We start from the raw sequence: 12,233 nt of genomic DNA, 5'->3' as shown, positions 1-12,233 counted from the left end.
AAGTAATATGTTGAATTTACTTGTCTTGTTTGTACAACTTCAACCAAAAGGCTGTAATCGCTATACTATTTATAGATGTGGAAATTATTTTTGACTGGTTTTGGTGGCGTCTTCATCTCAAAATAAGAAAACATCACTGATTGATGTTGCCTTTGATATTAGAATCTGATCTACAACATTTTGACATTTTACGTTATTCTGCAAAGTTTTAACCACTGCGCATAAAGGGGAAAACAGCGCTGAATTAACTTAGTGCTGCTTTCCAGTCACCTCGGAAAACGCATACGTGACCCTGTTTGATTAGTTTGTTTTTAAACACTATTTTGCCACATGTCGCTGGCGGGCTCTGTCGATTAAAATGCATATAATTCGTTAATGTCTAGTAAAGAGCGATAATAATGGGAGTGAACGATGATAAGGGATTGCAACCCAGTGTTGCTTAGTTCCTACTGTCATGAATGCAACACACTCCACCTCCTGACGTGTTTACATGGTGGGCGCCTCTGCTAAGCGGTGCGGTGACTTTGAGTAACATTCAGGTGGCGTGTATCTCTTAAACCTTTAATATTAAACATATTGAACTGCAATACAGCCAGCAGTTATTACTAAAGTGAAAAGGAGAGTTGAAAATATTTGAAACAGGTAGGTTTGTGCTCCTATTAACAGCTTATAGCGGGTTAGCTCCGCATTATTTAGCTAGCATAAGTTAATGCTGGGCTTTTCTGTGAGATTTATGAACGATTTGAAATTTATGGTTTACCAGCTCCAAGTTTAAGATAGAAACCATCCCATAAAGGTTTATTTATAGTTGATAAGCGGAATATTAACAGATGCAGGCCATGCGTGGATCAATACGGATCTAAATTTGCAGTGAAGTGACTGTTAAAACCACAAGTGTTATTGTATTATATTGGGATTTTAAAAGACGGGGTAATAAAAAGTAGAGCTTTAAGGCGAAGTAGAAGGTAAAGGTTTCGTGGTGCATTTATACCTCTATCATCTGCTACCTCTTAATAAAATACCGTGCAACAGACTGTTTTAAATGCTACCTAATTAGAATATTGAGGTCACCTGTGCTCAATTTAATCAAATATAAAACCTGCTGCTTTGCAAAGGCCTCAAAAGGTTTGTTGCAGAATATATGTGTACAAACAGCATCATCACAACAGACGGGGATTAAATTGTGGAGAACCTTTAAGACGAAGCAACCGTGGAAATAGTTAAGTTACTTGAAAACACTATAGAGGCTTTGAATAAGCAAGACAGTAAAACCAAAAGTACAACCAGAACCACCATGTATAAGTTTGTATCAACACATATTTATGCGTTGAACAAGTTTTGTTAGATTTGAAAACTGATGTTCTGTGCTTTTTGTTCAGTCTTTAGCTTGAGTTATTTTGCAAAAAGAAATGGCTCTAAATATGCAAAGCTGATACATACTCCCAAAGACTTTACAGCGATGATGACAGAGAAAAATTGTTCTACAAAGAGGTGCTGGGAGTGAATGTAAATCCATGCCACACTTGTCATGTGTAAAACATTTTTTTCTTACTTTGCAATCAGGCACTACTTTGAGTTGCATTGCAACATAAAATCTCAGTGGAATAATTTGACGGTTGTGGTTATAAAGTGACAAAGTTCATGGGATGTAAATACTTTTGCATGCAGACTGCTTTTACCACAATGCAAACAATGTTATGGTCTGTCTGTGTGAGATTTGTTTGTGTGCGCCACCAGTACTGACAAGTGACCTTTTTCTTCAGATTAGTCCCTTAAATGTTGGATGACATCTCAAAAGGAAACCCTGTTAATTTTTTTCTTATTGTATCCTGGTGTATTTTGTATTGGATTTGACCTGCAGACATGTTGACGGTATTTTCTCATTCATTGTTGTAACATTGATAGAAATGACTTCCCAAATCCGACAAAACTTCCACCAGGATTGCGAGGCTGCAATCAACAGACAGATCAACTTGGAGCTGTATGCTTCCTATGTTTATCTCTCAATGGTGAGAAACACTTAAAAGCCACTTTTGTTGTGTATTATTTTATAATTTAGTGGAAAATGTGTTGCTTCTTTATTGCCCGGTTTTCTCTTTTCTTTAAGGCATACTATTTTGACAGGGATGATAAATCCCTAGAAAATTTTGCAAAATTCTTCAATGCCCAGTCGAAAGAGGAGCGTGAGCATGCAGAGAAGCTGATGGGTCTGCAGAACAAGCGTGGAGGCAGAATTTTCCTGCAGGACATTAAGGTATGCAAAGATACTTTTACTAATCAATGGAAATAATTTGTTCTTGTCAGCAGTTGGGTCATTTTTAGAATGTAAAACCTAATTTCACAACCAGTGGTGCACTTTTGTGTGTTGAAAACAGTCCTCTTGAATATGTACACGATTTTGAGTCATTGAATAATTGACTCAAATAATTCGAGTCAATTATTTGTGTGTTAGAAACCCGATAGAGACGAGTGGGGGAGCGGCCTGGAGGCCTTGGAGTGTGCTTTGCAGCTAGAGAAAAGTGTAAACCAATCCCTGCTGGACCTGCAGAAAATGGCAGCCGAACACAATGATCCTCATGTGAGAAACAGCCAAGCAGCCAAACAAGCAGTTTCAGATCTCTCCTTGTGATCTGACATTTTTCCAATACAATGTCTTTTGTCTTCCTATACAGATGTGTGACTTTGTAGAAACACATTTTCTGGATGAGCAGGTTAAATCCATCAAACAGCTGGCAGACTGGATCTCAAACCTGCGTCGCATGGGCGCTCCTCAGAATGGGATGGCCGAATACCTCTTTGACAAGCACACCATGGGAATGGAAGCCAGTTAAACTGAGTAGCAAATCATCATCCATCTTCACCTCTGGGGAAGCATTCTGTGTTAAAGGTCATGCAAAATTTCTCAAAATATCATTTCATGTGGCATTATAGTTATTTATGCATCAATCTTCTGTGGCAATATTTAGATAAATATGTGTTTGGAGTTTAGACCATGCCAAAGTAATATTTATCAGTGGTTGTATGATGGGAAAAGTTCACCTTCACAGCTGGATTAAGACCACCCTATGTTCTCCAGAATTTACAAAACCATTTGAATCATCGAAAACCTCATTGTAACGAGGAGGCAAGCAATGCCATACTGCCTTGTTAGTACTAGGCACATATACTACTCCAGAAAAAAATAAGAAACCACTTAAAATGAGCAGTTTCTCTGATTTTACTCTTTATAGGTATATGTTTGAGTAAAATGAACATTGTTGTTTTATTCTATGAACTACTGACATTTCTCAGAAATTCCAACCAAAAATTTAGTATTTATTTGCAGAAAATGAGAAATGGTCAAAATTATGAAAAAGATGCGGTGCTTTCAGACCTCAAATAATGCAAAGAAAACAAGTTCATATTCATTTAGAAACAACAATACCAATATTTTAACTCAGGAAGAGTTTAGAAATCAATATTTGGTGGAATAACCATGAGGTTTTCAATGGGGCTCATTGCAGTGGGCTCTTAATTTTTTTCCAGAGCTGTATTTGTTCTTGCTCCATTATTGGCTATCCTACTGCAATGGAGTTGCCACAGGGAATACCACTACACTAGGGTTTTCCCTCATAATCTGCAGAATTTACCTATAATTATAAGCGGTTTCTGGTCCTAAATCATTAGTTTCAGCCTTAATGTAGAGGAACAAACTTTATCTTCGTTCGCTTTCTGAGAGCACAAGAGGATGCACTTGAAGGGTTCTCTGTCCTGAACTCAGTGAACCAGTGTAATTATTTTTATCTGAGATACTTCGCAAGTGCAGGATCCACACAGAACGTCCTCAAGATGGGCTTTTTGATAATCACTGTTTCAGTTTATTTTTAGAGTTGTGCTGTTTTTATTGTAAAATTATTTCAGAAAGCTTTCTCATCCTTCTCACCGCCCTCCAGATCTAAATACAAAACCACGGCTGCCGTTAGACATCAATGCAAATTCATTCCATTCATTCTGGACATGAACTTTCAACAATCTCCTTGTCTATATTTGCAGTTTATTTGCTTCTAAAACGCCAGGATTCATACTCCATAAGGAGCACAACACATAAAAAATCTTCAGGGCAAAATGCACAAGCGTCATGCGGATTTCTTTTTTTTGGGAGCAGCAATGCTGCTTCCAGGCTCTTTCCTGTAGAATTTGTAAATAATGTCCTACCACCAGGATGTCTGGAGAAACATTGCTAAGCTGCATCATGCATTATAGGGACCGCTGACTCTTGAGGTTGTGGTGCGGTCTCAGACCAGTGTGAAGGAGAACTTGCTAAAAGATATTCATATTTGCCAACTGTAAAATTGTTTTGCTTATAACCGATGAAGCATTGGTTTCTTTCATTAGCATTATAGCCATAACCTGTACTTTGAACTGAATTACAGTCTTAGAAACAAAGCCATACACTTGTACTCAGTATAGATAGTGAAAATAGTAAGGATTATATTTTTCTTTCTAAATTGATCTTTTTTATTATTTAAAGTGATGGATACCCATTACACCATATATTTTCCAAACTTTGTTCATTATTGAAAAACATTGTTTTGTTGTTATAATTTTTGGTCAGTTTCTTCATAACTTTTAAAATTTGAGTTCAGTATTCTGTAGTTACTTTACAACATTGAATATTCTTGTACGTAAAAAAAAAGCTTATGAAAATAAAGCAATAATATTCAAATCATTTGTGGGGTTTATTTTTATTTAAATAAACAATGATAAAAGTATCACAGCATGTTATTTAATATATAATTTAATAGCATACAGATGGACACAAAGCTAAGAACTGGGATATAAACAGTTAAGCTTGGTTTTCAGCAGAAGTGTACAAGTTTCTGAAATTTCTTATTGGCTCAGTGTCAGTTCATTTAAGGGGATTTTTGCATAAGAAGTAGGTTAATTCTGAGCTAATTCAGGAAATAGGCTTTAACACAAAGTCCTTAATTTGCAGATGTGAGTTTGACATAATCCAGCAATGTGTCATACATATTGATTTCATATTAGATATGTAATAAGGTACTTTAATGTTCAGCATGACTGGGTGCTGGCTTTAAGACATCTCTTGTCATCAAACTAATTCAACAAGAGTCACAAAGAGCTAATTCCTTTTTACCACAATGTTTCTTGTTATTTCATTGATTGAACATAGAACATAGAATCAAATATATAAAAGGCTTCAAATTAGTTAGTTTTTTCCTCAGTCCTGCTCCCTTTCTCTTCCTTATTCATCCCACCATCCACCAGAACTCCCAGCAGATCCCCCTCAGTCAATGAGATTCCCGAATCATTGGCTGAGCTTTGCTGACTCGCTTCCTGTGAAGGTGCAGATGTAGAAACTGTGTTCATGTTGGTACTCGACCCAGCACTTCCGCTCCCATTGCTCATCCTCGGATTTGAGGTGAAGTTTCCATGGTTGCTAAAACCACTGTGGCTTGTTCCATTGCAAAGACTTCCTGTTGTGGCAGCGCTGTTGGTGCTTGTTGCATTAATGCTGCCGGAGCTACTGTTGGGATTACAAGGATTTGGTGCCGCTGTGTGAGAGGGGGGAGTGAATGAGAACACTCTTTCACCTCCACCTCCCGTTGCCCGAGCACTCAGGAGTCCTGGCTGGCTTTCAGCAGCTGGGAGGGTTTCTAAAGTGAGGCGAGGGGGAGGCGGGCGTCGGGACAGTAGGCCATGTCCTGGTCTGAGTTTAGATATTGGGCAGAGTTCCGGTGCTGGGTCGGGGAAGGAGAATGCTGGTCCACTCTGTGAATCTCCCTCCCCACTGAACCAGGGAAATGCAGAGGATGGAGGTGGTGGAAGATGGTTGGGTGTGTCAGGAGCCAGTAACTGGGAGCCCACTGTCGGAGGGGCCATGGAGCTACAGCTGCGATCCCAATCGTTTTGGGTCCGCCGGGGATGCCGAGGGCGAGGCACTGCCGGGGGCACACAGTGAATTGGTGTTTGGGGGCAGCTGTAAAATCCTGGCCTTTCATACATGGGAACAGTGGAGAAGGCATAGTCCGGATCCCGGTCCTGGTTCAAAGGGTAGCGGGTTTGAGTAGGGGTCGATGGTGCTTCTGGGTGCAAGTAAAGAGGGAAGCGGTTCAGTGGAGCTCCAGGGCGGCGGCGAAGCAGAGGAACCCGGGATGAGCGAGGAAAGTTTGGGGACTGGACGCCCAACAGACGGCCCAACCCTCCAAGTAGTGGAGTGGTATAGTTGGCTTCTTCATGTTCTTTGATTTGTTCCAAGTTGGACTGGAACTCCATCTCCTCCTTAGGAACACTAGAGGGCGTCAAGTGGATAATTACCCAGGTGTAAAGTATTCTTTGATTGTTTTTCAGGTAATAAACACATTAGTTTACCTGATATCTAGAGCCGAACCCATGAAGGAGGGTTTACGGTGTTCAGCACTGGCAGGAGTGTAAGGAGGCTGGGGCTCCGACTCATTCCAGTACATGTCCCTCTCAACCAGTGGTAGGCTGTCATACATCTCATCCACGGACAAAAGAGACACCTGAGACATAATGGAAACCTCCACAAGTCAAACACAACAGCCGCTGTCTGTTAAATTTAAAATACAGCTGGGAAATAGTTTGTACCTGCAGGTTTCGATCAACTAGCCAGTTTGTTTCAAAGTCATCATCATCTTCACCAAAAGGGTTTATGAGTTGCTCTGCCACCTGAGTCCATCAAAACAATAGATCAGGTTATTGAAAGCTAAAAGTCAGAAGTGATAATAATCTTTTAACTTTGTCTCACCTTCAGCCAGCCAACATAGAAAAAAAACTGCAGCAGGGTAAAAACCGGCAGGTAGAAATCCACATCATGTCCCGGATATCCCTGCGCAGGATCCAGGAATTGTCGGCCGATCAGACAAGCCAGAAAGAAGCTGTAGACCGCAACTGTTGCCACCTAATTCAAAGGCATCAGTCATTTGTTTAACTGCTACTGCTGTTATTGAGATCCCTATTGTAGAAAATAAATCCCCCCAACCTGAGTGTAGACGAGAGGCAGGCTAATCCAATCATAACCATACAACTTCATACACTTTGCCCTCAGGCTGTTCAGCTCCTGAATGGAAAAAAAACAAAAAATGGTCCAGGTAAAATGAAGGATGTTTATAAGTTAATTCATGTCTAGCCAACAGGCTGATGTAAAACAAAGACCTACAGTGAGAATGGCTGTGAGAGCCACATCATTGTTGATGCGACCCTCCGTCCGTGCTCTCAAAGCCAAGTTAACAAACCATGTACAGGGCACCCAGAACTTGTTGTGGGGGGAAGGTAGATCCTCCAGGTGCCTCAGTTCCTCTGAGGTCATCAAACCTGGAAGGAAGAAACATATCATAGAGATGAAAGTGTTATTTTATACCACAGGGCTGTTGGTATAAAAGTATACACCAAGATTCTTTCAAGACCCGTTGGATGTTTTTCATTTGTAAGCCTATTGGATTTCATTGCCATGCCGTACCTGCCTGCACCAAATGCTCAGTGGTTGGAAACCTCTTGTAGACGGCAGTACTGACAGAGCGGTAGATCAGAACTCCTGAGAGGTTGACGTAGCGCATTAGTGTTCTTCGGGTCAGCCTTGCAGTGTCATCGGTCCCACGGACATGGCCTCCTACTAGTGCTGCCAAACGGTCTGGCCAGGGTATGTTCTCAAACTGACCCCACCAACGGGAAACAACCAGAGTCACATAGAAACCTGTTATTTAAAAACAAAATAAATTTAACATCAGATACGAATCACAGTTTCAAGAATTTGTGCTTGACTTAAAGGGGCTGTATGATGCAAAATTCACATTTTGCATTTTTATGCACTTCCATTTGGATCTCTATTACTTCTAAAAACAAACCTAGCATGTAAAAAACACTTTTTGGCAATAAGTTAATATTTTTTGGTGTCTGGAACATGAGCTGTTTTAAAAACCTTCCAAATGTAATGTCACTGCCCTTCACCTACAATAGCAACACCAGCGAATCCCAGCCTATCTACCTACAAGAGGAGCTGGAGCACATTTGGTCAGCTGGTTTTACTGCTTTATGAGCTGTACAATGGCTGCTGGAAAAGACAAGTGCTTTGTTATTGACTTACCTTCCAGAAACCAATTGCTGCATTCTTGTTGGTTGTGCAAGATGCTCTTTTTCTACATTTCAAAGATGTACAGTTGTATAATTGCACATCTGTTTGCAGCCATTTTTTTATGTGCGAGTGCAAACATTGAGTTGCAGGACGTGGCCAACATTAGCTTATTTGGATTTGAAGTGGCAAGAGGTTCTAGAAATCCTCATTCCGAAAGGAGTTCAAAGGTAAGCAGAACTGAGCAGACTAAAATCTCATTTAGTCTGCTCAATCATTTTGCATAAAGATTTTATGCAAAAAAGTGTGATGAACATGTTTTGTGTAGCATATATAACTATCCTAACCTGTTAAAGAAAGCACAACAATTCACCTTTAAAACCACCAAAACCAACTCACCCAACACAAATGACACAGGGATGAGTTCTGCGTAGCGATCACAATATATTGACAGCTTCTCAAACAACCTTTTCTGCTCACTGCTTAGTAGAAACCTGGTGAAAAAAAACAAAGTTCATTCATAAGCAGTGAGGGTGTGACCAGTTACCCCAACATGCGTGTTTTTGGACTGTGGAGACAATACACCCATGCAAAGGGAGAATATGCCAACTCCACATAGAAAATCCTTAACTAGGATTTGAACCCATGACCTGTTTTGATGTGAACAGTCCTGCAAAATATCTTTTCAAATGTAATTTCAGTTTCTTGTCAGTGGTTCTCAGTTTGTGTGCTGAAACTCTCGTAAGGGGCTTACTGCTTCTGTCAAACATAATTTTTGACAGAAGCAGAGAGATTTGCACAAGTAGCAACATAGCAAGTGGTCACAAACAAGCTTTTTTCTCTACATAATCCTCCTATTTTGTGTCAGGAATGTTTTCAGAAATGTACGCCAAAACATTTCTCACATTTGAAACTTTACCTAATATTGAGTGTTGTCTAAGCTTTATGCTTAATAATAAAACTATTAACTGCCCTCAGTTGTTCAGAACAATGTTTTAACGAGCTTATTAAATGACTGACTATTGAAGCTTAGAAAAGATATTCACTCGATTTACGTTCAGGCCGGTTCAAGGCTTCTTAATCCTTAAACCTGCAGGGACTGTTCACCCAGAGGACCTTCAAAGTATCCTTGACTGATGTTTTTGCCGTAACCCTGAAGTGTTTTGCTAAAAGAAGTTTTGACTGAATTTCTGTAAATATGTGTCAAAGTACAATCCTGTGGATCTGCATTTACCCCTTTACAGACTTGTTTCTTCTAATATGTACATTTCTACATTTCTAACAATTTTGTAAGTCAAAGATAAAAGCCAAAAAACAAACTATTTCAAAGAGATGATTTTATTTTCCACATGAAAAAACCTGTCCCAAACAATCCTTCCAAATACCAAAGCTAATTACCCCTTATACAATAAGAGGTTTAATTATTGTATTAATTCTTCCATAACATAAAAGCAACTCCACTCTTCTGTGGAAAATAGTCTTATTTGAGCCACATTGGGGTGTTTTTGAGCATCAACATAATGTTTACAGTTACAGGATCTCAATTTCATATGAGTCCAGACTTTGACTAGGTCACTCCAATGCCTGTAAGGCGTTCTGTTACCAGAAATGTGACATTGACTGATAGGTATTTACTTTAAACAGAAAATCACAAAGATCTATAGACTTAATGTGAACTAGAGTACGAAAATAAAATGATAATACTAAAAAATCTCTAACATTGACCCTCTTGTTCTTTTTGGCCAGATTTTCTCTCTGTCATTTTTCATGTTGGGCCAGATTTGTTTGTCCCCCTAAAAAATAAAATCTGTTTTGTACTTTGTAGTTATCTTTGTTTAATACTAAAATGCTTTTAATTCTTTGAAACAGAAATACATGTCACTTCTTCTTAGGCTGTCTATTTACAAATTTAGAACAACTGATAAGTTAATTCTCAATATTTTTTGTCCAACTAAAAATACATTTGCATTTTTATTTGATGATTACATATTGGAAACCTTGACTGTGAAACAGCTTCAGGCTAAAGGTGGTATTTTATCTAGGAAAGTTATTTCTTTGTTGTGTTTGTAGTTTTATTTTTATTGTGGCTGACCAGCACAACATTAGTTTTTATTTAGGAAATCCTCCATTTACCGTTTAAATGTAAATGATAGAATTTGTGTTTGCTTTCTGTTTCTTTAATTGAATAAATAATTGGAGGGATTAATAATCAATATAATCATTGATTATACAGATATATATACTATGTATTGTTTTTATGCTTGAGTAATTAAGAGAAATATTCAAAATCTGCTTTGCTTTTTCCACAAATTGATGTAATCACTAAGTGGGCTAGGTAACAAATTCATTCTTCAGAGGGAATTTTTATAGCTCATGTAATCAAAATAGTTAATTGATTATATTGCTATTAATTCATACACAGTAATATATTTTAAGGTAGCACATCTGCATTAAAAAAATAAAAACAGCTAAATCTGTTTCTAAAATGGATTTTAAAAAAAACCCAACTGCTGCTGTCAATGTGAGAGGAAACGCCTGATTTTCTTAGATACTTAATAATGATGCAGAATCCATCAGATTGTAGTAACATGTATCATAACAAGCACCACACATCATTATTAGAGCTTTTATCTGTACTTATGCAGAATCCTACTACATTTTGTTTTTAATGAAGGTTTTAAATGATTAATCGACTCCTATGATTACCTGTAAACAATGCTGAAGAAGTAATAGAGTACAGTGAAGATGATGAGCTCTCTGTACAGCAGTTTGTAGATGCTGCCTTTCCATCGCAGGAGCAGGTGAAAAAAGGTCCCCAAACCTGCATCAGCAACTCTTCGAGAGTATGTCACTGTCATTGCTGCTTTTCACTGCTTCTTCTAGACCAATCTGTAGGCAGAATGTGGTCTAACATGAGAGAACCCGATGGAGAGTCTTTGTTTTTTGGGCTTTGCTTGAGTTCAACTTCAGTGTTTGAACTGGAACTCATAAGCCCAACCTGGAAACAAATCTACAAAAACGAACAGAGGGATTAGTTTTATAATATATATGACACTTTTATTATTCTAAAGATTTACCTGCATTATGAGCTGAGATTTAGCACATTGCTCTAATGCAAAACACATTTTATTTAGTCAGTCTATCATTAAATAAGTGATTTTATTTACAGTAATGTTTTTCAAATTAATCTGCTAAAACACACCACGAAGTTGCCTTTTAAAGATCACCTTTCAAAGTTTTACTATACAACGCTCAGAACTGACTGATGCACTCACCAATATGAAAAAAAAAACACCTGGCCATCCTACTTGTTGTTGCTCGAGATGAGGGAAGGCAGAGCCCAGGGACAATGTTGGAAACGGGAAAGAAGGAAAGGAAAAAGCAAGCAAGGCTCTCCCACACCTCCGGTCACTTGATGTGTTAATCTGTCTGTGCAACAAAGCTGCATTGTGAGGCCAGATCCTACTAATCTGAGCAAATTTGAGCACCGCACTGCTGCCACAAAATAGACATGAATGTTGAGTGCTGTGATCTGACACTGAGGAGCATATCACATATTAAAGTTGTTAATTCATACACACACATATTAATTTTACTATACTAAAAAAAGCCTGTCTGAACATATCATTATCTCTGAAAGAACACTTGATTTGTTTGACTGAAGCGGTTTTGAGCCTTCAGGTGAAAACTATGTTCGACCCCCTCAGCTGGAAGAAATGTGTACAGCTGAGTTGTTACTGGTCAGCAGAGGTTAGTGATTAACCCTTCCTGCCAAACCAGGAGACTCAGATCAGGGCGACGTGCGGAGAGTTTAGTGAACTAAACTCACAGGATTAACTAAGCAGAAAAGTGCTGTTTTTGCAGATTTTTGTGCTCTGGCAACAAGAAATCATGCTGGTGAGTATTTACTTTGTATTTTTTTAGTTATAAAACTATTTTAAACATGTAGATTTAGAGTATTTTACAAGTGTGGTGCTTAACTTACGTCTGATTATCTGAAAGAAAATGTATTTCTTTAGCATAACTTCTGAAGAAAAAAGTCTTTCACCCTGCTGTGTGGATTTTAAGGTATTGTTTTTGACTTTCTTCTCTGTCAAGTGCTGAAAAACCACAGACATCAGGTATATCCAGCTCAATTTCAACA

At 38.5% G+C, this 12,233-nt stretch overlaps 2 protein-coding genes across 3 annotated transcripts; one reads left to right on the top strand and one right to left on the bottom strand.

Annotated features, from left to right (window-relative positions):
• The first annotated feature begins 459 nt into the window (after positions 1 to 459).
• fth1b (ferritin, heavy polypeptide 1b) lies at positions 460 to 3,200 on the top strand. Of its 2 annotated transcripts, none has more exons than XM_028028218.1 (5): positions 460 to 539; positions 1,906 to 2,009; positions 2,108 to 2,254; positions 2,453 to 2,578; positions 2,673 to 3,200. In XM_028028218.1, the coding sequence occupies exons 2-5, from the start codon at positions 1,908 to 1,910 to the stop codon at positions 2,829 to 2,831; spliced, it is 534 nt and encodes a 177-aa protein (XP_027884019.1). In that variant the 5' UTR covers positions 460 to 539; positions 1,906 to 1,907; the 3' UTR covers positions 2,832 to 3,200. The 2 variants fall into 2 exon arrangements, with proteins under 2 accessions (XP_027884019.1, XP_027884010.1); XM_028028209.1 differs by having other exon boundaries at positions 470 to 642.
• A 264-nt stretch (positions 3,201 to 3,464) lies between these two features.
• On the bottom strand, positions 3,465 to 11,087 carry best1 (bestrophin 1). The gene is made up of 9 exons (XM_028028183.1): positions 10,796 to 11,087; positions 8,489 to 8,583; positions 7,481 to 7,714; positions 7,181 to 7,335; positions 7,004 to 7,081; positions 6,770 to 6,922; positions 6,610 to 6,690; positions 6,373 to 6,524; positions 3,465 to 6,292 (listed from the first exon to the last, which is right to left on the bottom strand). The coding sequence occupies exons 1-9, from the start codon at positions 10,945 to 10,947 to the stop codon at positions 5,206 to 5,208; spliced, it is 2,187 nt and encodes a 728-aa protein (XP_027883984.1). The 5' UTR covers positions 10,948 to 11,087; the 3' UTR covers positions 3,465 to 5,205.
• Between the last annotated feature and the right edge of the window lie 1,146 nt (positions 11,088 to 12,233).

The sequence above is a fragment of the Xiphophorus couchianus genome, chromosome 2 (genome assembly GCF_001444195.1).
Source record: "Xiphophorus couchianus chromosome 2, X_couchianus-1.0, whole genome shotgun sequence".
NCBI classification, from domain to species: Eukaryota; Metazoa; Chordata; class Actinopteri; order Cyprinodontiformes; family Poeciliidae; genus Xiphophorus; species Xiphophorus couchianus.
Note: the sequence above shows the minus strand (reverse complement) of the source record. Positions and strands in the feature narration are given on the sequence as shown.